Source organism: Aythya ferina (assembly GCF_964211825.1).
Source record: "Aythya ferina genome assembly, chromosome: 5".
Lineage (NCBI taxonomy): Eukaryota > Metazoa > Chordata > Aves > Anseriformes > Anatidae > Aythya > Aythya ferina.
In genome coordinates, this window is record NC_140301.1 from 59,839,873 (window position 1) to 59,865,106 (window position 25,234).

The following is a 25,234-nucleotide window of genomic DNA, read 5'->3' on the forward strand; positions in this document are numbered from 1 at the left end:
TTTTATGACTGAAAATTTTATCAAGTCCCATGGACCTCATATGCCACTTGTGCATTTGCCTTTTCTGTGCACGAGGAGAAGTGTGAAAAACACTGGCAAGTTAAGAACAGGACAAAAGTGATTCAGCAAATACTTTTAAATCAAAAATCCTTCACATCAGAATTATTTTCACAGCACAATAAAGCAATGCTTGAACCTTAAAACCCATACATTTTTATTTTACTGTATTTTCAATTTAGAAAAACACGTGAAAAATGAAGACTATACATTCAGTGGGGAAATTGTGCAGCATCTTGAAGATACTATTACTGCTATTAAGAAATTGGTAAGAAAACATCATGCTTAATTTTAGATGTATGGCAGATAAATCGCTTGTAACCATCAGATCAGTCTTTTAGGGCTGTAATTTTATGAGTATTTTTTTATGTAAGTTATATTCTACCTCACAAGAGACGGGGCGGTTTGGGGTGAAGTTGGGGGGGTGAAGTTGATGGGTGCCCACACACACTTTGCTGCCTGCAGAAGTGTGACTGTAATTGAACAAACCAACCTGAGTGGAGCAGGTCACACAACTGGTCCAAGCCTCAGCTCACCTACTGGCATTTCAATGTGGGAACAGTAGATGCCTTTCTCACTAGGGGCTAGTGAAATTTGAGGCCTACCCAGACTTGTGTTGAAGTCAAAAGAGGAAGGGTCATACTCAGCAGAGTAAATTAGGACTTGGGGTAGAAGTTGGTTCCAAGCTCTGTCCTGCCTTCATAGGTTGCTTTTGCTCAAGAGATGGAAGCTCTAGGCCAACACTAGCTTCATAGTAGCATCACAAAAATCACCTGAAGGAAGCTTGTATGGAGCCTTTTTCATCATAAGGGCCTTAATGCTGTCTGTGCAAGGGAGAAATTGAATGCTTCTCTCTTGGGGATACTGGGAGGATACACCCAGTGATCTCAGTGAGTTCAGCAGATGGTACAGGGTCCAGCAAGGAGGTGGTTTGCCCGCCAACCAGGTCCAAAGGGATTGTTCTGGAACAGCTAGCCTTTCTTTGAGACAACTGCATTGTGTATGGTAGGAAGAGACCTTACAGCAATTATCAGCTAAGGGTGGCTGTTCATGGGTAACTAACTTTTGCTGTAAGACCTCAGAGGTCATTAAAGCCAGAATAGCTTCAAGCAGGTTTTTTAACAAGTATCTCCATAACATGTTTGTCTAGGTAGGTGTAAATCTTGTAAAAACTCTCCTTTCTCCTTCAGTAGACCTCTAAATCATCTATTTCAGACCAGCTCTGCATGAGTCTTATGAGTGTTTTACATAACATGCTGAAATCATAAAGCTGTTTTCTTTCTCACTGCTTCAGCTAATTGAGGATGTAATTCATATGAAATTAAAAACCTTCTACACATTTATTATATATCTCTAAATATTTCATCTTCTCAAGGAAGGGCTAGTAATTTATATGCATGCATATAGAATTTGCTCTGCAGACAGCAAAATTCAATAGCATCTTTTCTTCCTGCAGTGTCTTAGCTGGTGATTTTAACTGCTAGTAAAAATGAAGAAGAAAGACAGGTTTAGTTTTATGCATAAGATCTGGTGCCCTTGGCAGCATCCATTTAAGAGCTGATTTATTTTCCCAGACACTGGGGGGCTTTATCAATCCACCTACAACTCTCAGTCACACAACTTTGTGTTTTCTTTTTTCAGTTGTTTGAGGGCTCCTCCCACCATTAGTGCAGTCTTCAGGTTTTCTCTTGCTCCACCTTCACCCTAAGTGGCCCTTCTCATAGCAGCAACTATGAACCAGCAGATGACTTTCTGGTGATTCTTTTTTTCTGTAAAAGAAGTTAGTTGTTATTTTGAAGTGTGGAAGAAAGGAGGAAAGAGCAAGTATGAGGAAGGGAAATAAAGTGTCTAGGTGTGGAAAATATTCAATATCAAATAGCTTAAAAACAAATATGAAAAAAATGGTTTTGTAAGGAAGAAGTGCTTTTTCATCTGCTGTTGTATCAGTTCTCATTTATGGGTTTGTTAATTGTTAGGAAGAAATTCGAAGGCACACCATTGAATGCCTAGAAGAAGAGACTATAAAAAACAGCAATCTTCGCTTCAGATTGCAGAATTTTCCAAGAGAGATCACTGCAGAGATGACAGGTAGTACTGCCCTAACCAGCTGTGAAAAAGGAGAGAATTGAATTTTCTGTACATTTAAACACATTTGAAGTATTCTTTAAAATGAATCTTACCGCTAAATTGCTTTTGGTAACTTCTTAATGAAAAAAGGTGGGTGTTTGTTAATGTGTGACACCATAAGGGGTTATTCTCTTACAAAACAGTGTAAATGAGAAACATCTCCACTGAAGACTGTGCATGAGCACTGGAGGAGTGACTGGGGAACGGCAGCATTCAGTTCTGATCCCAGCTGTGCTACAGCCTGTCTCTGGTACTTGTGATAGAGCACTTGAGTGCTCTGTGCTGCGAGTTCCCTCCTGTAGGGTTAACAATGATATGACATTACTTTTGGGTGGGTTTCATCTGGCCAAATGCTAATCAACTGGCTCATATGGTGAAGAGAAAGAGGCACTTGGAGGCATGAGTCATCTCATCCTAGAATAGATGTTTAAAAGAAGTCAGAAGAATCATGAACTAGAAGTGCCTCATTCTCTCCACTGGCTATGAAGGGATGCTAAAACAATAGCAGGTGTCTAGAAGAAAATAAATATTGAGCTTTATTTATCTGTTTTGTTTGTTTGTTTGTTTTGTTGTTTTGTTTTTTCTTCAGATGTGGTTTCATTTTTGAGATGAATATGCCAAGGCATGCTTTGCTACCTCCCTTCTAACTGCACTGTAGTCCCAAAGGACAATGGTCAAGTATCTGATCTAGATGAATATTGAGATTTCATCTTTTGGGGAGGAGCAAGGGAGTTGAGTTTGTGTATCTGGATAGCCATGAGGCTGCATGGGTATAGGTGTGGGGGCTCAGGAGGAGGGATGGCAATGAGACAGGGGGAACAGGACTTCTTTTGGCATACTATGGAGTTATATCAGCTTTAGATTCATTGTGAAACAGCAGCCAGAGCTTTGGTATTTTATTTTTTTTCCATCTGTATTCTGTGTTTGTTGGTTAGTTTCTTACAGCAAGTTTCCTCCCTCACCTCTCTCTGCCTATAGCATTGGTTGCTATGCAGTCGGTTGTTTGGACTAGCTGCTGCCATTCTGCACCGAGTGTTTTTTGCGTGGGTGGATGTACACTAATGTGGCTGTTATCTCCGAAGCTGAAAGGATGCTGTAGTACAACGCCCATGCACAGAAGAGCTTTATCCACAGCACCTCTTCATGCAGGCTCTTCAGTTTCACAAAGCAGTGGCTCTTTGAGGAGAAATGCTGCTGAATATTGAGCAAGGTGTTCCTGTTCCTTCTCCCTGGCTGCTAAGGCTGGTTGTGCAGGAGATAGTTGTTTTTTTCAGTGAAGTAATTTTTATCAGCTCACTGTACGTCTAGGGAATTTTGTAGACATATAATATGAAAAAGAGCAATTGTTCTCTGAGAACACAGCAGACTTTTTCTTGTTGATAGATGCAGATGACTTAGGGAAAATGTGATAAGACTAAACTGCTGAAATAAAGTGTGTGATTTAGGGGATATTATTGAGTGAGTGTCTTAGAATCACAGCTATCCCTTGCCAGGTGACAGTATCTATAGTAGTGAGCTAAAGATTATGAATCAATCCCTTTATGCGTTACCCCTGATATGCTTTTTTTTTTATATCTAAGAGGCTTCTGTGTGTTTGCTGTTTATTTTGTAGCTCTTGTTAATGCAGCACGCGAATCTAGTGCTGCTCAGATAAATCAGCTGCAGTCTGCATTGAAGAGCATTGCTTATGAAATTGAATTGCTGGATGAGAAGCAAACCCTTTGTGAAAGACAGAATGCTGCACTGTGGTATGTATTTATTTGCACAAGGAAAACCATACTGGCAAGATGATTAAGGCGAATTGAAATGTTATCAAAACATGGTGAGTAGTGCTTGTCCCTCACCCCTGCAGCTAGCCGCAAATGTTTCTAGGCAACTCTTCGCTGTAGCAGCAAAGCAAGCCTGATTTTTAAGATCTTGTTTCTTGAACAGCAGAGCCTGCTTGCTGCTGCCTGCCCCCTGTGGCCCTGATAAGCTTGCTCAGAGAAAACTGGCTGCAGCTTTGCTTCTCACACTGGCAGGGAGAGTTTTCTCTTTCAGCAATTTATGTTAAGGAACAAGTATGAAGACTGTAATTGGCAGGTTTGAAAAAAAAAATAATGTGGAAGGGACTCTGAATCAGTAACTGTGGTAGAGATCCCTCTTCCTCTTCAAGACTTATCTGAAGAGGATACAGAGACTTGGGAGATAGTTGTTTTCTCCCTGCCAGATTTTATGTTACTGTCACCTTCTGGCATGCTGCTATAGAGCTGTTCAAAAATAAATCACAATGCATTTTCTTAGGGGAAGTCTTCTTCATTTGTTTGGTGCCTGAAAACAGCCCTTCCATTTTTAATAAAACTCATGGAAAATAATCACATTGGAAAAAGTAAAACTGCATAACTGCATCACAATAAATTAATGAAAGCTGCTCCATTATAATTAAAAGTCTTAGATGGTGCCAGTGGGTGCCAGCCCTTTATATAGATAGGGCTACAGCTTGAACTGAGTTACCAACATATGGATAGGAAAGTATTGAACTCAACAAACATTTGAAACAAATAACTGAATGAATAGTAGGAAGTATTATATGCATTTTTATTTTATTTTATTTTTCCAGTGAGGAACAAGAATACTTGCAGACACAGCATAAAAGAAGAGTAGACTTGCTGAATGAAAGGATGGCAACAAAAATTAACACAAATGTTCTGTTAATTGAGACTTACAATAAAACAAGGGAGACAGAAAGAGAAATAATCAGGGCAAAGGCAGCATTAGAGGAATTAAAAGAAAAAATAGCTGAAAAAATAAGTAAACTTGAGAAAGAGAATGAAGAATGTGATGAAAAGGTAAAGGTTTTGAAATGTATTTCAATTTTACAGATGGTTATATAGTGCCAAAAATGAAATGCTCTTTGAAATTGTGCTGAGTGTTGGGTTTAGCTTTCTCATACGGAGCTCACTTAGATCTCCATAGCAGCCAAACACAAAAATGACTCTTGTCATTGGGTGTGCACATGCACAAACTGACTCTTTTGACTTCTGCATACATGTGCTTGTGTATTCGTGTGTGTGTGGTGTATATGTAGACACACAAATGTGCACATCAAAATCAAATGGTATATGGAATTTGTTTCCTAGTAGCGCATCTCAGGATGTCGTGTCTGTACTGGTTGTTTTTACTGGGTGTAGGATAAATAATCATATGCCGGAGTTTCACCCCTCCAGACACACTTCTTAAAATAAAGGTACCTATATTTACCAGCAAACTCTGTGATAAGTTTTCACTGTTTATTTATTTATTTTATCCTGCCCTACTTTCGGTTGCATATATTTGGTATCGTTTCTGAATGCTAACATAAAAATAGATGAATAGATTAAAAGAAAACTTCCAAGTAGAAAACATTTTTCTGCAGAACAGAACTGTAGCTGTGTTCCTAGGATGGTATAATCTGTTTCCTACACTGAAATAAAATCACGATAACTTTTGAGAGAACAGATCCTAATTTGCATCTTTTATTAATTATTGTTTCTTTTTCTTAAAGAATTTACTCATTAGGTACATAGCTGTGTTTTCTTTTTTTTTTTTACATATATTTTTCTTCCGCTGTAAATTTAGTGCTTGGTTAATTTTGGAAGGCTCCAGATGCTTTAGTATTAAATTTTAAACAATGCATAGTTAATTGCTCACGGTGAATTAATCGTATTATTTTTAATGTAGAACAGAGAAATGAAAAACATGCTTGATATTCAGGAGGCAAAAACTTCAGCAAAAAAGGATGAATTTGAAAAATTGAATATAAAATTAATGGACCTACAACACTTGATAAGTCTGAATTCAACAGTAAGTTAAATGCAAAATAGTTTTGGTTCATTGTTAGTGCAAAGATCAAAATTTAATTTCATAACTAGTCAAAGTGAGGGGAATTTACAGTGAAATACCAACTACCTTTTAAGAAGAAAAACAAGCTTATACGGTATCTAATTGACTGGCATTATTGACTAATTACTCATTTGTAAGTCTCTGTTAAAATAGAAGATCCATATAGAACGTTTTTTACCAATTTAATGAAATAGCTTGCTACTCTCTGTGCTGGTCAATTTATTCATCAGGACAGACTTACAGGGAACTTTAAAAAAAAAAAAAAAAAAAAAAAGGAGGGAGGGAGAGGGGCAGGGTTCAGTGAGAGGATTACTTGGCCCTCAAGTCAGCTATTTGGAGCTAGCTGAAAAAGAAAAATGACAGTCAAGATATTTGGTAGGCACAAATGTGAAAAAAAGGTAATTAGTAGTTCAAGGCTGACATAAGGGGAAGAAATTTAGAAAAGACTTTTCTCAACCATTGTGAAAGGGTTTGCCTTGGAAGGTGTTGAAGAAATTGGAATGAGCAAGGAGCTCATGGTGATGGTTGCACAAAACTTTATATGAATGCACTGACTAGAGCAAGGCAGTCCACAGTGGTGGACATGATAACTTTAAGGAGGCTCAAGATGTGGACAGTGAAAGCTTATAGTGCTAAAAACAACTAAGCTTTCTTTGTCTTCCGTTTAATATTGGCTTCCAGATCAACCCTGCCTACTTTGGAACTGCTTTTCCCTTTCCAGTGGGATAACTTACGAGAGAAATGTAAGGAAAGATCAGTGTCCTTATCTTTCCTTTTATGATTTCTTACAGTGTTAGCTCAAACTGTGTGCGTTCAGTTTAACATCTGCTGAGTTACATGAGCACTACTGATAGCAGCCGTACGACAAAACTTAGACGTGTGTGATAAGGTGATCCAAACTGAGACTAAAGCATAATTTTCTGCCCTAGCTTTGCCAACGTCTGTTAGAAGCATTGCTGCCTTTCCAGTAACAGTCGTTTCTGCCTATCACATTAGTGAAAATAACAGAACTGTGCATTGAGGTGCCCTTAAAAGACAGATTTCGCAGGCTTATTTTTGGAAGCTTCTTATCTTACCAACCTGCATTGATTTATTTATTTTTAACCCCTCTAAGTGACTAAATGCAATAAATGCAGCCTTAACCACTGTTTCTTCAGCCTTCTTGCTTTGCAGGCAGTAGAAATTTTGGCTATGAAATTTCAGACTAGCTAGAAAATAGTAGAGGAGAATCTCATTCAGATGTTATGAAATACCGTCATTAAAAAAGACCAGTGGTAGTAAAGGGATTCATTATCTGCTGTTTTGAAAAATTATTTTATTTTGGCGTAGTCTGCTTTTCCTTGCTTTTTCCTTTTTTTTTTTTTTTTCTTCATAGGCTATATATAACGAGAAAAATCTCATAGCAAATCTGAAAAAAGAGAGTGAGCATTTGGAAGAAAAAATTGAATTTAAAAAGAGAGACATGCTGGAAGTCTTGGAAAAGAAGTAAGAGTTATTAGATGATTTGATTTGATCTTTCTGCTCTACCTGCATCAGTGTTTTCACTGGAAAGCTTTGCACTAGCCATGCTCTATAAAGCATCTGAATTATTTATACTGTAAAATAGCTAACAAATCCAAGGTGTCTCTTGATAAATATATTTCTATTAGCGTCAGTTGGAATGCCATAAAGACTCAGAAGATAGCTGGGGTTAATCTGAATTAGCTATCAGAGAACAAATATTCACTAACAGTGCCTTTTGCACTAGAGCTATGCTCAGTTACACAGTGTATGTGGTGGCTGTGTCAGCTGTTGCTCTCTGCACATGCTATCATCTTCCTGTCAGCCAGAATACTTATTTGTTATGGCACAGAGGCTATTTTTTTCTGTATGTTCCCTGAGGTGCAAAGTGTAGCAAATGATGTGAATAAGCAAATTAACCTGAATGTCGTTCTATGGGCTTGTTTACTACACACGTGGAGCTCAGTGTGGAGATCCTCAATTGAGCATTATCCAGGCTAGCTCCATAGCTGCTTCTCCTCTCTTTCTCTGTATCAGATTCCTTTCTTGAAGCACTTCAGGTAGACTCGTGCTTCTTGAATGGCTCCCAGTTTGTATAGTAGGCAAAGGAAATGAGTATCACTTGTACTGACTGCATCCACTAAAACATACTTGCACAATGTACATCAGAATTCTAAATTCATGCTCAAACTTCCCCTTTTTAACCTGTAGATTGTTGCTGGTAGGATTTATTGGTAAATAAAGAAGGCCTGCCTGCTTGCTCTTTGAGTACTTTTTCTATCAGTTTGTGTATACAAAATATTGCCCACAAGCCTTCCTTGTCTTGTCTTTTAAGATCTAGCAATAGAGAGCCTAGTAGTTCTGTTATGTCCTTAACTTCTTTCCAGGTTTTGTTCTCATCAGATATATTAGAGGGAAGTAATGAATAAGGATATCTGAATGGAATAGAGCTCAAAAGCATGCAGACGTTGATGTAACTTACATTCACACAAGGGGCCTGAGAATAAGAATGCACAGTTTTTAATAATCTTGTGTTAATACCCCCCTAAATATGCCCATATTGACTTTGTTTAATAGAAATCAACTTGATTCTGAATTACTGCTTTTACAATCAAAAATTGCACAAGAAAAAGAAGATTTTGATAAGGAACTTGAAAAGGTAAGAGATCTTTATTCTGGCTCAGAGTTCTTACTAGGCTAGGTCCCGAGAAAGCTTTCAACAACAGGCCTGTGCAAAGTGTGTCTTGAAATGCTTTAAGTGCTTTTATTTGGCCATACCTCTGTGTTTGATGGGTGCAAGCAGGTAGAAGAGGCACAAACATTTGCAGGACATGCAGTAGCCTTCTGTTCCAGACTCTGGGGCTAGTGCTGGAGGTAGTGGTGAGATCTGCTCTTCAACTGAGACCATGGGCAGGTATTGAGATACTTAAGGGGCACTAAGAAGTGGGGTGAACTTGAAGGTGTGGTCTTGTGAGCTGCAATGCAGTGAAATACTGAGGGTTGTGAGATTAGGATGTTGATTTTGGAGGGAGTATACACGCAATAAGAATGGGCAGGTAGATGTATGTAGGAGAGTGGCGGTGAGATTTGCTTACAAGGATGAGGATGGTATCCTGGTCTGGAAAGTTGCATGTGGAGTTCTCATAGTGATTTTTGCTGATTTACTCTATGATTCCTTGCATTGTTATTAATTTATATTGCCTGTGTGGAAAAAGCCACTAGTGGTGGTACCCCATCTGCCAGACCTGTGAGGGAAGGAAGGGCAGCTGCCTAGGACTATTGTTATGCAGACTACACACACCTTTCTGGGGATGGTTTCCAAGTTACGTTCATGAACTCTCCTCCAGATATGCACATGTCAGAAAAGGTGTCAGTCCATTAAAATCTCTGCCCTGCTGGCACTAGGCAGTGCTAGCTGGGAGCCACATTCTCCCCATCCCATACACACCTCTCCTGTACTTTACTGCACTCCCGCTACCACAAGCCAGGACCCCAGTCACCTGTTTCCTACCTCCTTTCTCTCTTGTCTTCCTGCCCATTCTCCTTCAGCCCTGACCCATGACTTCCCTCCACTTTAATATTGCATTTCTATGATATTCTATGATACTCATGTCCTTATTTCTAGGCTAAGGAGTATCTACAGAATGCTGAATGCCTGAATAAAAAACTTAAATCAGAAAATAAAGCTGCGCGCCAAAAGTTTGAACAAGCACTGAAAGAAGAAAAACACTGGGCTAGAAAAAGGGGCGAGATGGAGGCAAAGTAGGTTTCAACTGTCAGCTTTTGGATACAGATATTTTAAGTTTGTCATTTTATGACTAATGCTTTTCTTGCTACATTGTGAGATCATGTTTCTGATGAAGAATCTAACATTTTTTTGTTTTCTTCTGGTAGATTGAAGCGATTATGCACTTTGTTGAATGAAAAGCTTGAATTTCTGGCAAATCTTGTGGTGGAAAAGAAGAACCTAGAGATGGAAATCAAAAGTCTTGAAGACAGCCTGCTGTATGTAATCTCTCAATATTGACAATAGTAAATGATTTCAGTGCCATTTACTCAGGAGCAAAGCTGGTGTGAGAGATTCTGAAATGTAACATTCAGTAGGGAAGCTAAATGGCTTTATGAACTATACAAGCAGGCTGGTGTGAAACTTCATACAGCTGCCAGTTATTCCAAGTCAGTCTGTGGTTTCTTATCGCCAGGTGAGGCATATACAAATAACGACGGATACAGTGCAGTATGTGAAACTTCACAAACAGTGGTTGCGACTGCAAACTCCATATGGTGGTACCAGGTCTTGGTCCAAGCCACTACCATTTGATGGTTGTATCTGAGAAAATCTGCTTTTACTCAGAAAAATCTAAATAAGCACAGATTTGCACCATGCACAAGTGCCCTAAAAAATAAATCTTTGGGTGTGTGGTCAGAGCAGAACAGATTTCCTGTGCCCTATGCAGTAGCATATGGCTGGGAGGAGCACGGCCAAAGCACTCTCTCTTAGCTTGTAGCTGGTAGAAGAGATTTTGGACTTTGCTGCCATAGATGAGGGCATGCCCATGTGTACTGACCCCAGACATCCTGCACTGGATCCAGTTTGCCTATTTGCTAGAGAATCAGAACAGGAAGGCTGAACGCTGTACTCTAATAATCAAATTCTCTCATGTAAGAAGGGTAATCCTGGCAAAGGGGAGAGCTTTTCTTTTTCTCTCTGCTGGAGAGTCATCCTTTGCAAGATAAAGGGAAAAAGTTTGGCCAATTAATGTCCCCCAAACATAGCAGTGCCAAATGTTTGCATACACTCTGTATTTTGAGTGCCACCAGTTGTCCTGGTTCTGTGCAGCATTTCATAGTGTGGCACTAGAGGGGCTGTGCTCCTAGGGTCTTTCTGTTCTCTCTCTAAATCCTCCTGAGGAATGTTTTTGTTAATATGGAGTTGTCCTACTTCTGAATATAATTATAGATGAAATGTGAGAAAAGAATTGCTCACCTCCCTTTTCATACTGAACACGAAAACATACAATACATTCATTCTGCTTTGCAGGAAAAGAAGTACGTTTCTATTTTGATAGGAGCAGTGTCTTCATTTTTCCTGGCAAAGGAGATATTGTTGCCATGTAAATGTGGAATGCAAATAAGACCATGAGGTAGCCATACACTGCTGAAGAGGACGAGAACTTGTAGTGAAGTGCAATGAAATCTACAGCATATAAAACTAAATTTAAAATATAATGAGGTGAATAATCATCACATAGTATCTTGACACTAATTGGATATCTACACTAATGATGGAAAGGAAAGGGTTTTAAGAGTTGTCTCCCAGAGTCAATCAACTCTTAAATTCAGACTTTTAAACTGAAGTGCATCAAACTATGCAAAATGTACCACAGCTCTGACCTCTTAGAAAAACTAGTTGAAAAATCCCCTTTTCCCAGTCCCTGTCATACTTCTTTAGATTTTTATGTTATGTTTGTACATAGTAGCCTTGTTATTTGACTCTTCACTGGCCTCATGAGAAACAGCATCTCAATATATCAAGTCCCAAATAATTTAATTTCAACATATGACACACAGACCTCCCAGTCAATTTTACAGGACCACCAAAAAATTATTTGGGGCACATCTCACTACTGTTAAAATATCTTGGAGTGCTGGTTTGATACTTGTAAGTTTTGCATTTGGAACAATAAGACCTTTGGAAGAAACCTCTATAGCACCTCTTTGTAAATGCTTCTAGTGTTTGGAGCAGGTGCTTCCCACCACATTTGTGTCTTGAAGGAGTGGAAATCACTGTTTTCACACTGCTGACCTTTTTTGTTGTATTAAACTCTCTTGGAATGTGTTGAATACATATTAAATTCATGCATTTTAATTTTTACCACACATAATACACTAAAAAATGCATACTAAGAATTTAAAATAAATTGATCTGTGCATCTGGCTGGAAGTTCTACTTCTGAACATACTCATTTTTACTATTTACTACTAATACATTAGAATAATTGTTCATTTCTGAAACATCTGCTCTTGTGCTTTTGGATTTGTTTATTGTTTCTGACTTGGAAAAAGTCTCCTGGATTTGCCTTGGTTCCTATCAGGACACTCTTAATTTTAAGTTGATGTTTCTAACCAAAGAAATAATATGTAACACACAGCTATGGTTGAACGTTAGTATGTATGTATTTTTGAGATACGACCTACAGGTACTATCTCCAACTTGTAGGTGTTGGAGGTTGGTTGGTGGGAAGGAAATTTTGAAAAACTCCACTAAAAATTTGAGATAAAGTGCTCTGCAAATGTTCACTATTATTTCTGAAAGTTTCCTTTTTTTTTTTTTTTTTTTTTTCTTCCCAGAATGTCAAAGGAGATGTATGCAAAGGAACTGGCATCTCTAGAGCAAGATTTGAAGACAGAAAATAAGATGAGGTACAACTAACTAGTAATTGGGCACATTAATGAATTACTACATCTTGTTACTGCTCTTATATCAGTGATATAAACCGAAGGCCTCACTCTGTAAATATCCAGTGATATAATGGCAATAAAAGCACATCTCCTCGAATATATCCATGGTTTCATTTGAATAGTATCACTCTACTGTCAAGTGGTGAGAACCACTGAACTTTGCATATATATGGCTCTTAATCATTATATCATTAAATGTTCTACTTAATTTCATAAGCTATTTGAGAGTTGCCAGCATATGGACATTTCTAAAAAATGTAAAACTGTCTGTTGTTTATTTTAATTAATTTTAAGTGTAATTAATATTCATTGGTAACTAAATTGAATATTACACCATACTTTTGTCTCCAAAAAACAATCACGCTCAATCCAAAAACCTGTCTTTGCTTTTTCCTTTACTCTCATTAAAATGTTACTCTAAAATCTTTCTCTTTTGATAGCCAAGAATCTTTTTTTCTTGACATCTAGTTTGCATTTTTGTAGTTGTTTCTACATCAGTGTTGTCATTTTATCCTTTTCATAGTTTACAAACCCTAGGGATTTATGAATATGAAATCATGTCCCTTCCAGCCTTGCAACTTTCTAAGCAAAATTAGCCAAATTATATGGTCCAGACTTACATAAGTTAATTTTAAGTACCTTACAGAAGCACTTAAATGAGAGTAGTCACTTTAGGATTCCTCCTGTGTGTTCAGTACAGGCAATTTTAAATAGAAATTCAGAGGTGTTTTTTTTTTTGGTTGTTGCTGTGTTCAGTCTTTTTATGCATCTCTCCTAGATTCTGTCAGTATACCAGATTTCTTGCTGAACGACTTTGATCATAGTCCTGAAGTTACAGTAGATATGTTTGAGTTTTCCAATATCTTAAATGAGGCTTGCTATACCTCTGATAATGCTATGTCTGCCTTCAGTGTTTTTCACCCAGTTTCAACTTATTTTTGCTTATGTATCTGTCACTAGAGTAATGCTTCAGTGGAAGGTACTGTACTTAAAAAAGCAGAGAAAACTCTTTTTCTCAGAGGAGGAGAACATAAGCAGAGAAGCGAGTGAAAGGATAGAGGCTCTTAGAAAAAGGCATGCTGAACTACTTCTGAAGGTATGTTAAACAGCAAATATTATAACCCATGACGTTCAGTGTTATAGTAAGTTCATGCTGTACATTCGGAGTAAACTGGTACTGAAGTAAGTAGCCTCTAAAGTTCATTGTAAGCTATTAAACATGATATCAGGTCTAATGATCTTTGATATCTAAAGACAGGTCTGGACATAGTGCTAGGCAACTGGCTTCAGGTGGCCCTGCATGAGCAGGGAGGTTGGACTAAATGACCACCAGAGGTCCCTTCCAACCCCAACCATTCTGTGATCTGACCTTAACTCCAATTAATAACAATTAAAAAGCAATTATTTATCTCAGCAGATATTGTGCTTTAAATGCAGACTACTCTTTTCTTGTTCTGATTGCTTATTTCCTAGCGGTCCAGGTAGACACTATGTATTTCAGAAATTACTCACCTTTGTTTTGTTTTCCATTACAAGACTGAAGACCTTGAGAAAAAAATTCTTCAGTCTGAAAACCGAATTAAAGCACTGACTGAAGAAGCAAATAAGAGGGAAAATGATTACAGGAGTTATAATGAAGATTTCATTAACAAAATGAAATGTCTGGAGGTAAGCTTTGCTAGTTTCTAGTTTTGCATTTTTTTTTTTATTTTATTTTTTATTTTTTTTTAGGTAACCTGGAAAGATTTCTGGTGGATGAATTGTCAGTGTTTGTTGTACCACACTGGAGTGTAGCTCCAATAGCTATGCTCCAATGTGATCCATCTATCAGTAACTGTTTCAAGAAATTTCTTTATTTTTCTTTGTTTGTTGTTGTTAGGAAGTTTTTGATTGTTTATTTAATGCTCAAAAGCACTTACTATGAGACCCTCAGATTACTGAGACCCTAGAAGCAGCATACACCCATATGTATATATTCATGTACAATATGGGCACCAATCTCAATAGAATGCCATGCAGTGAATATTCTTCTGAGAAGGGTTGCCTCCCATTTTAAAATAAATACATGTGCAGGATCAATTCAGTCATGAGATGCATCCAGTTTAGCTTGATTGTGAGCTACCCAATGTGTAAGTTGTTAATGTAGAATTTTTTCTGTCATTTTTGGGTAAACAGGCTAACATTCATGGAAATACAACAGCTTGGTTTTAGACATTTGTTCAAATTCTACTCTGAATTATTGTTGTTGTAAATCTCTTGGAGTGATTGGTGGTGTGCGATACATAACCCAAGGCTACTTACTGTTGGTCTTCTTTAAAACACTGATGAGCTTTCTTTCCCAAGAAAGTAGGGCATGGAAATGCTGAACATGAACTATGCAGAGCTTTCAGAAATTTCAAGTGCTTCTCCGATCTTTGCTATGCAGCATATGCTCTGTCCCCAGGGAAACTGTCTGACTCCTGGTCAACAGTGTGATTTGAAATAGGATAAACCGGATGCCAGGAATGTAGGAAGCATTTATATATCTTACGTGACAAAGGTATATTTAGAGAAGGCCTTGGGGATTTTCGTTGTTTATCTGGTGGAGAGGTTATGATTCCACATCATCCAAGACAGTTCAGGCCATGTTGTTACTGAAGCTTTCCTAAAAAACAGGCCTGAGATTGTCACTGATATGTAAATAGTTGTGCCGGATTCATTCTCCCACTCTTTCTGGCAGTTGAACTATTCAGAATATACAAAGTCATTGCTAAATACATTGACTCCCATTCTGTCTTTTCTTTAATATAATCCATACTAAAAGAGTTTTTCCTACATCTAATACAGTGTTGAGGAAAACATTAACAGAGGGTTGCCCTTCCTTCCTGACCTGGATAAGGCAGGTTTGGAATAATTGTAACTATTATTTTCATTCAATGATATGCTCTACCATTTTCTCCTTTTTTTAACTTTTTTTTTTTTTTTTCCCTGCTATGCTTTCATTTCCTACCATTTTGATGAAGCAATTGTAGCTGCTTTGTTTTCTTCCATATTTTCCTTTTGGGGAATAAATTCCTTTTTAAATGCTTTCAGCATTTTCTTGCACTTGTAAAATGATTGCTTGACTGTTGTCTCATGGAGGCAGTCTGTGTAAAGGGAATATTTTCCATTATAAGAGTAATGACAGATCCTATGCTGATTTATTCTGCTCTGTCAGGAGCATCATGGTGATGCATGGTGTCAAAGTACTCTGTAGAAATGAGGCTTAGATCACCTTTCTTTCTCTGCCTTCTTAATACTCTAAGGGTGCCATTTCCATTTCATCTGTTCTCCTCCGTACTTTCTTTTCTTTTTTTTTTTTTTTTTTTTGCATTCTTTTTATCCATTCTTCTGCTACAGTCCATTAAAAAAAACAACAACAACAACAAAACACCACCAAAACTTATGAGTATATCCAAACATCTATACTTTGAGATTTTTCTGATATTTCTACTCTTTGATCACACAACTGGATATGATTTTCCTGACTTCAGAGTCTCACAGGGACCAAAAACATGTAGTGCAGCATTTGACATGAATGTCGTGTTAATAAAAAAGTTCAGTGTCCTGATGTTATTTCACATCCTGGGCCCAATTTAATTTCTAGTATGGCTTTATTTCTCGTGTATCATCTTGTCTTTCTCTGAACATCGTTCTTCAAGTCCTTCTGTCTGTATAGGATGTTTCTGTTCTCCCTTTCCTTGTTTATACCTATTGCAGCAAAAGAGAATAGATGTATTTTTCTACTGAAAAGTAACTCAACTCCTGACTTGCATTCCTTTTGCCCTAACCAAGATGAGATTCCACTATGCCAAGAGATGCCCATATACAGATGCCTCAGATTCAGGAGCATCATCATTACATTTATCTTTAGCAAATATTAATATGATTAAAAAAATAGGCTTATGGTTGTGCACGAAGCAACATGAGATATGTTAAGCTGCAGAATTAAATGCTGCCAGGAAAGCACGTGTGAAATAACATGAAAGCACTCCATATTGGCAGTAAAAGGAAAAAAAAAAAAAAGTTGCATTTGTTTTGCTTCATTTATGGGTTAGCAGAATCAATTGCCTAGTATAACCAATGCCATTTAATGTAAATAATGCTAGTATCAGAAAGGTAATACCACAGGCTAGGATAGGGAAGGAACCAGTTAGCAAGTGTACCGAGAGAACTCAGATGTGTTCAGATCACCCAAGTCTGACAAAATTCACTTTCAGGTAGTTAAGTTGCTGAAGCCATTTCAGTGCTATTCATGATTTAACTGCACATCAAGAACAGGTGAAGCTCAAATTATCTTCAGTTCCCAGAATAGCCGTGCTGGGTAACACACAAAGTTGATCCTACAAGAAGTCTGTCTTCTGCAGTGAACAATAGTGCTGCTTGGAAAAGTAAGGAAAAGTAATGGAAAAGTGATGAAAAAGTAAGAACATTCAAATATAGAACAGCTCTTTTTCTGTAGTATCTCTCTGACAAATGAAGTGTCAGGAACTTCTTCAGATGGAGATGGTATCTGCATTTAATAGCTTTTGATGGGATTTTATGCTATGCTCGATCTTCAGGGTAATATTCTTCTGTCACTGATTGATAATTTTAGCTCACGTATACATTTATCCTCCACAACAACATATAATTTGTTTAAAAATAAAAAAAAAAAACTTCAGTTTTAAACCTGCCGTCTTAAACGTTTATCATCATCTTGCAGTTTTATGTTGTGAGAAGCAGTGAATAGCTGCTGTCTTCTCATCTTCTCCAGCAAAGACGTGATTTTACACACCTTTCATTGCACGTCCCCTCAGTTGTCACTTCTCAGGGCTGAGGAATGCTGGGTACAAAAGCGGTTGGAAAAATCATCCTAGATAATAGTTACCCATCAGTTACTGACCAAACAGAATAATGGTCTCAGTTAGTTTGAGGGAGTTTTCTCTCAGACTGGAATTAATCTCTATTTTCCTTAATGATTCAGGTGATAGGGCTGAGAGAATGCTTATCGCATCTGCAGAGGACAGACTCGATAAGAGTGGGAGCACCCTCTGCAGGACAGAACTAGAATTCAGAATTATTTTAGCAAATCAAGGAAGTAATGTAGGGGAACAAAAAGAAGGCAAAGAGAAAAAGTTATGATAAAAAAATGTGCATTTGTATGTTTAGGTGGAAATAGTTCTGTACAAATTCATCACTGGGAAGGTCTTCAAGCCTAGCAGTGATAAATAGGACTAAGGCTGACAAGTTGAACGTAAGTCAGCACAGATGTGTAGTAATGAAAAAGAGAAATATCAAACTGGTCTCTACAAAGTGGCATATAGACTGGCATGGCATATAACGAAAATTTGCAGCTCCAGCCAGTTTTGTTAGGACACTTGTGGAACACATCATCTGGTATTGATCACCTAATTTAAAAGAAGATGTAGATTACTTGGAGATCCAAGGGGAGTTCAACAAAGATGATCAGGGGAAAAAAGAAAAAAAAAAAGTTGAAAAAGTGTGCAGTTTTTCCATTTAAAATAAGTAAATCTAAGATAAGACGGTAGCTGCCAACTAAATAAAAATTGATAGCAAGATGACAAACTTCTTGTCCACTTGTTGGGACAAATAGCAGGCAACAGAGCAGATTTAACTGAAGAAAAAATTAGGGCCTAAGAAAACACTGACAGCACAAATTGCAAAATCCTGGAATCAATTGTCTGAGACTCGATATCTCTACCACTAGGGCTTTTTAAGGACAAGTCAAACATCTGTCATAGGTACTTAGGTCTAATTGATTCTGCTGGAGAGCAGAGAGATGGACTAAGATGACCTCTTGGGATCACTTCCAGTATTCCTTTCTCTGTGGTTTTTTTTTCCCCCTTGGTTACATTGAATTATTTATGCATTAAATGCTGCTTAGAAAGATTATTGATTAATATTTACTTTCATTAAAGAATGACATCAAAACTGCAACTGAAAATCTGCTTAAAAAAGAACAAGAATTAAACGTAAGCAGGCTAACCTTGGAAGAAACCCAGAAAGAAAAAGAAGAGAAGTATACAAAATATGAAGAACTGAATAAATCGTTTTTAGGTAAGTGTTAAGTAGCTCCTCTACATGGCTGGGTTTTCTCTTTTCTGAAAACAGCATGTCATACCCCTTTGTCTGCCTGTAGCTCAAGTGAACTATGAAACAAATACAAACCGAGCTCCTGGCAACAACTAGAATCCATAGACATGGCTATAACATAAATATGAAGTATTTTGAAATGCCAGACCAGTCAAACAACTCACTCGCTGATAGAACCTAGTTTTCTTTATAAGAGTTTGACTTTAATGTTCAGTCATTATTCTGTCTTAAAAACCCTTTCCCTGCTTTGTAGAAAAGAAAGACGAAGAGGTAAGAATCAAAAGAGCCATTCAGCAGTCAATCAAGACTACTAGGAAGCTCAAGGAGGACATGGTAACAGCTTAAAACTTAACTACTAATTCTGTAAAATTTCCACCAGCAGTTTTTTAATCCCAACAGGCACCCATGGAAATGGGAAGACAGGCTGGGGCTGTGCCTTCCTTTGTCTTGCTCTGTTCCTATCTGGTGGATGCCTCAGACCTCAGCATACAAATGCTGTGGCCCAGAATTTGTATCATGCTGGCCTTAAGCTTGAGTTTGCATTCCCTAGGCACATGAACAGGCCAAAAGGAAGCTGTTGAGCTGAGACCAGGTTTGTGAACTTGCTTCTATTCAGATGCTTGCTCACTGCTGGGGCAGGACTTTCCACCACTTCAGTAACTCATATTTGAAAAATCTTCCTGTATCGTTGCCTCTTTACCTTTCCTCATTTCTGCCTTCAGGCATTCAAGCAGCACCAGTGTAAGGAGAGAGAAACTTCTGTTGTTGTGGGGATAGTTGCATACAGCTCAAAATGTCTGAGGCATGGTGGCTCTACTGTCCCCAGACAGTGTCCCCACAAAGCTTGCACAGTGAATCTGCCTGTCAGCCACCTTCAGAGCTGTACAGCTGATGAGTCTGAGCACAGTACCACAGTGCACATCAGACCTGCAGAGCTCTTACTGGCCATTTTTACAGCACATGCACAACCAGTCTCAATGTGTAGCAGGGCCATTTGTCTAGGGTTGTGGGCATCAGGCAGCCTGGCCAGAACTTGCTTCAGGTGGGCTGTACATCCTAGGTAACAGTCAGATTGTTTCTGCTTCCTGTTTCTCTGACAGAATGCCACTTTCAGGTGGAAAAGGAATGTAGTTGCATCTTCTGGTGTTAATGGAGAGAATTTAAATGTTTTTAGTTACTGAAGGGCACGAGAGAAACTTGATAAACCACATAAAGGGCTCTGTTTTGAAGTTGCTCGGGATTGTAGGATCCATGCCCAAGTGGCCTGGTAATGGGTAAATCTCTCTGATGACTGTTCCACAGAAGCTACGTGACCACAGATACTGTCTCTATTCAGAGAAGGGAGACCTCTTTCTCCAACCATATTAGAATAGTGAAGCACAACAACACTTGTGTACACCTGAACATCCAGTGACAGTAATGTGATGCTTCTGTCATTGGGTGGCCTTACAGCAGGAAGGTCACTTCGTGTCAGAGCTGGTTCCTTTCTTGTGGACCATGAGCTGTCGCTTGCCCTCTCTGTGTCTCTTCCTCCTCATTGGTAAGAGAGTACAGATTCCTGTCTCAGATGTTACTCTGAAAATCTTAAATGAAAGGTGCCATGCAGTAGAAACTCTTTTCACTTTAAGTACAAAAATCCTGTATAAAGGTCAGGTAGCAGTGAAGATTTTGTTATTTGCAGCTGGAGCTAAGAAATAAGCTGCGGATCACGCGTGATGCTGCAGTTAGTCAGCTGAAGAATCACACAGAGAGTATGAAGTTGCTGGAAAGAGACATCTATGAGATCAATAGAAAACTTGACATTGTGAACACGGAGAACTGCAGATTCAAATCAGTGAGTATATTGAAGCTTAACAGTGTTCATTCCCAATATGAAGTTCTTTGCTCAATTTCACAGAGAACTATCCACAGAAGATGATGAAACACAAAAACCACAGGGCAAACTTTGTCTTGTAAAGGAATGCGTAGATCTGTGTTTACTTGGGAGGGAAACAAAGAGGAATATCCAAGTGCAAGGCATCCGCCTAAGGCGTAATCAATATCACATATCTGCTGCCTTCAGTCAGGGATTGTAGGAAAAAGCCTTCCTGCCACATGAGATGAAAGTGAGATGTAGAATAGGCCTGTTTTGTTTGGAATACATGCTTTTGGAAGATTTCTGTATACCTTTCAGACCCTGGGCTATCAGTGTAGAAGAGTCTCCTTCCCCGTAAAATACAGGAAGGATTGTAAAAGTGCTCTTATTGCCAGCTGTTTTCAGGCTGCCATCCAGATTTGAACCCGCATTTGCACAGCCACATGGACTGAATTTCTGAGCTGATGTAACCTCTCTGCACTGTTTGGTGCCTGCGAGCAGAGAGCTCTACTGCTGCCAGTAGTGAATCTGTGCATGCTAGCGCTGCAGATGTTGGGTACCGGCGACTCTGTGGCTCTGATTATATCCTCCTGGACTAAAAGGCTTCACTCAGACCCCCTGGTTATGCTACAAATCTCCCTCTCCTTATGTTCCGTTCGCTAACAGAAGCTGAGAAGGTTTTTCTGATGCCTGTATCGCACCAGGAAGTGCTGTTTATTGTGTCTGGGCTAACACATTTCAGCCAAACCTGGGACAGCACAAGCTGAGTGCCAGTATTGATCCAATGTGAATGAGTCCACCTGATTTTGGGGAAGAAAGGAAGAAAGAGTCCCAGTTTGGATGTGACCTGTGCTGTTCTGTCTGTTTTCAGCATCATAGCCTGTTTCATTTGGTAGCATAGACATAGTTGGCTTGTAGTGATTTTGACAACTGTTAAAATTTAATCAACAAGATGAAATGGATGCTATTGTTGAAAGAAAGCATGTCCAGAGGAATATGTTAGCCTTCGTATTTCTGTAAGTTAAACATCAGTTTATTCTTGCTGGCCTCTTTAGAATCAGTGAAACTGATTGGAAGTTATTTAGAAAAGTTGGAAACTGTGGCAAGTACTCAGTTGTAATTATTTTTTTACAGTGCAATCTGCAGATGAAAGAAGATATTTTTGCAATGAATTCTGAAGCAGAAAACCACAAGTCAGCAACAGCCAAAATTCTGAATGACCTAGCAGTGCTTCATGGTAATGCGTTAATAACTATGTCAAAACAAAAAGTAATATTTTTAAATAGTATCTTTAAGTCTTTTTGTCTTACCGTAGTTTAACTGTTGACTCTGTTGTAGATCTTCTTCTGAAGGCATGGTCAGAGGACAGCTTTATTCAAAAGGTGAATTTGAATTTTCTATCATGCTATTTTGCATAAATATGTTTCACTTGTGATGTAAAAATGATTTCATGTTGCAAATAGGGCACTGCAATTTTTGAACTCATAGGGGGAAAAGTATTAAACCCATGGTTTCTAACACTATATATATATTTTTCCTGATACTGTTCCTTTTTGCTTGTCTTTTTGATCCTTTCTTAAACTGTGCAGTCTCCCTGTATCTGCTAGCATTCTTGCTTCTACCTGCTGATCAACAACCTTGTAATGTTTTTCCAATTGGAAATGGCCTTGAAATTTGGCAATTGAAAATTTCCAACAGGAATTAAACCAAACTATCATGTAAGAAGGTTTTCCACAAGTTCTTCCATTAGAAAGGCAAATTTTCCTCCTTTCCTCCCTCCTTTCCTTCCTCCTTTCCTTCCTTCTTTCCTTCCTCCTTTCCTTCAGGATTGGATCATTATTGAAAAATTTCCTTTGAAAATGGTGGTCTGGTGGCTAGTCAAGCTGTGAGAAAAGAAGATAACATAACTTTCTCAGCATGCTGTGGTTTGTGCTTTTGTTTGTTGTTTCTGTTGTTGTTTTTTCACTTTGAGAAAAAAGGAGTTTTATCCCATGTCATTACAGGAATTTCTGGAGAACGAGCAGGAAATTCTGAATGCAGTGACAGCCCTAGCAACAAAAATTCAACATCGAGAGGAGAAGATTGGTGATATTAATAGCAGGCTACAAAATAACCTGGAAGGACTGGATTCTCTGTTTGAAAAAAAATCTAGAATGGACGATCACTGTAAGATACACCAAACTTTTTCCCCTAATTTGTTTTCAGTCCCAGAGGAGTTCTGTTAAATATGTTAATTCTTAGTAGCCTGTGACTAAATACAAGTAGTACAGCTGTGTTAAATCAGCTCAGTCTGCTGTAGATTCAGATTTAGTGGAACAGTGCATTTTTTTTTGTTAGAAGAACTAGCCATGCTTTATCACACAGCCTGGATATTAACTTTAATTTCCTCTTTCTAAAGGCTTGTGATAACCACAGTGAGGGGGCTGTAAAATTGTCTGAGCATCACTGATCTTTCCAGAATTACATGTTTGCTTTTCCACAAAGGATAAATAAAACTAACAAACTCGAACTGCTGCAGCTTGTTGTTGTGTGGTTACCACTGTAGGAATACATGGTTAATTAATGTTTGTGTTGTCTAGAATTTTACCTGTGGGCAATTTGTACTGCTGTTTCCATTTAAATGCATGCCATTCTATACTGCAGTATAGCAGAGGTGTGCGGTGGTGTTATTACACCGGGGCCCTAGACGCATACCCGCCAAATTGCTTGCTTCAGGTCCTCATTTTAACTTGAATCCTGTAGATTTCTGCTCTCCTTGTTGGTTCATTGAGGCCTCGTTTGTAGTGAGTTGCAGGTTTGTCACTGTATGACATTGCCTTGGTACCAAATATTGTAAATCGGAAGGGCTGCAGCACTCAGGATGCTTTGAAGTAATTGGGTCTGGGTTATATGACAGGAAGCCAGGAAGGGGGGAATTTATAGAGGAAGGGAATCTCCCTGGAAGGAAGCCAGGCAGAGGCGGGGGAGGATGGTGAACATATAGTAGGAGTCCCCCGGTTCATCTGAAGGCTAATGTCAGTATTATTTTGTGGGTGAAACGTGCAGGGCAGGTTTCTTCGTAAGGAGCCTACAGAAACGTTGCTCAATCATTCAAAACGGCAAGTATTTATTTAGCTGCATCTGTTGAACTCCTTGTCTGCCATTATATATTTTTTTTAATTATAGTGAGAGAAGAGGATTAAAAATAAAAGCTTTTAATTTGCATTTTACATTCCAGGTTTTGCTGAAGGCTAAAACCCCCACGGCCAGAAGGAAGGTCAGTGTTTGGTAATGCCACGCGTGGTTCACAGGCTTCCTATAAACTCTGCTTTTAATAAGTCCCTGATTCTCCAGGCTTTAAAATTAGTACATGATTCTCTAGCCCGATCAAAAGATGTACTCATTAGTACAGCTAATGTTACCTCGGAGTCATCATTACTTTTCTTTTTAAAAATATATGGCCCAACTTTTAAAGCTAACATATGTAGTCTGTATGTGGAAACGCACATAGAAGCATACAGTCCTCAGGCCTGCACCTCTGCAGAAAGCTTTTCCTGCCTATTGCTGCACTGGCTGCTCACACGCTTTCTGCGTGTGTACTGATGTGGGAACCATGTAAAACTAGACACAAAACTGTCTTTAGGACATTTTAAAGAAAAACACATCTATGAATCTGTCAGTTATGTACCCGGTATCTTAACACATGGACTTTAAGAACATAGTTTTAGTTCTCTCCTCTATGTTTATATGGCTGCAAACCGCATTTTCTATGTAGCAGCATAGACAGAATTTGATTTCCTTAAGGAGATCAGTTATTTCCTTAATCCCTAAGTAATCCCTTACTTCTGCATACAAGATGTGGTTTGTTTGCATGCTATTTTTAGAAGCAGCAAACTTTGCTCTGTGCATTGCCAGTTGACAGGTTATCAGGAAATGTGTATCAGATGTAAGAAATTAAACCTATGGAGAAAGGTTCTTGAATAGAGCAGTGCACCACCTTGAGGAAGCCCTGATAGCACCCACAGAACCCCTGAGCTCTCAGCAGGCTCTGTCCCTTTCCACTGAGCCAGCAGGTAATTGACTAGAAAACGCATTCCTGCCACAGTAAAGTATGGAAAGATGCAGTATTTCTGCTACTGCTGCCAACAATTTGTTGTTAAGAAAAATCTCCCTAGAACTCTTCCTTCAACGTTCAGTCCTTCAGTGCTGCTCTGCCCCTTCTGGGCCCACTACAGCACAAAGTAGTTTGTGATTAATATACTGTGAATGTGCTTTGGGTGTATTCCCATACAACACACACAGACAATAAACAGATTAACAGGCATGAAGCATTCTCATAAGGGGAAGATGTCTTGTAAAAGACGTGGAGAAGGGGAGAAGGCTCCATCCATTTGTAGTTACCCTGGCTCACAGCCTGACCTGCAGCAAGTGCTTTGCTGACAACAGGTGTAAACTACTAGGAAAAGAAAATCTTTAACCTGATTCTAGATAGGAATTTATAGCCAGGATATAAGAAAAGGGCTTTAGTGGGAGAAATGCTACTGTTTAATCATTTCCAGAGGAGGTCTCCATACCTAAACCAGTACACGGAACATAAACTATGGAGAACTTCACAGTGCATTTTGTTTTCTTTCTCCTAGAAGTCAGAATAAAGTACAGTGAAGAAATGAGGAGATGCTTCCATCATAAAAAAAAAAGACACCTTGAGCACAATTCCAGTGCTTACCTTCAGCTATCTGAAAGTCTCTTTCCCCTCATGGAAGACAGAAGCTAGAATGC

At 38.6% G+C, this 25,234-nt stretch overlaps 1 protein-coding gene across 4 annotated transcripts; it reads left to right on the forward strand.

Moving 5' to 3' along the window:
• The first annotated feature begins 873 nt into the window (after positions 1-873).
• On the forward strand, positions 874-25,123 carry CCDC175 (coiled-coil domain containing 175). 4 transcript variants are annotated; one of them, XM_084520900.1, is made up of 19 exons: positions 874-1,207; positions 2,034-2,145; positions 3,797-3,932; positions 4,784-5,012; positions 5,884-6,006; positions 7,421-7,530; positions 8,623-8,704; positions 9,671-9,807; positions 9,940-10,050; positions 12,397-12,468; positions 13,468-13,603; positions 14,044-14,175; positions 18,447-18,585; positions 18,875-18,954; positions 20,303-20,455; positions 21,611-21,713; positions 21,815-21,858; positions 22,480-22,642; positions 23,694-25,123. In XM_084520900.1, the coding sequence occupies exons 2-19, from the start codon at positions 2,139-2,141 to the stop codon at positions 23,708-23,710; spliced, it is 1,974 nt and encodes a 657-aa protein (XP_084377026.1). In that variant the 5' UTR covers positions 874-1,207; positions 2,034-2,138; the 3' UTR covers positions 23,711-25,123. The 4 variants fall into 4 exon arrangements, with proteins under 4 accessions (XP_084377026.1, XP_084377025.1, XP_084377028.1 ...); XM_084520899.1 differs by having other exon boundaries at positions 22,480-25,123; XM_084520902.1 differs by lacking the exons at positions 874-1,207; positions 2,034-2,145; positions 4,784-5,012 and adding an exon at positions 2,588-2,692 and having other exon boundaries at positions 22,480-25,123.
• Positions 25,124-25,234: the final 111 nt, after the last annotated feature.

Coding starts and splice junctions, on each gene's coding strand:
- CCDC175 (XM_084520899.1), top strand. Junction 6,007..7,420: donor TGATAAGTCTGAATTCAACA/GTAAGTTAAATG, acceptor TTTTCTTCATAG/GCTATATATAACGAGAAAAA. Junction 18,586..18,874: donor ACTGAATAAATCGTTTTTAG/GTAAGTGTTAAG, acceptor CCTGCTTTGTAG/AAAAGAAAGACGAAGAGGTA.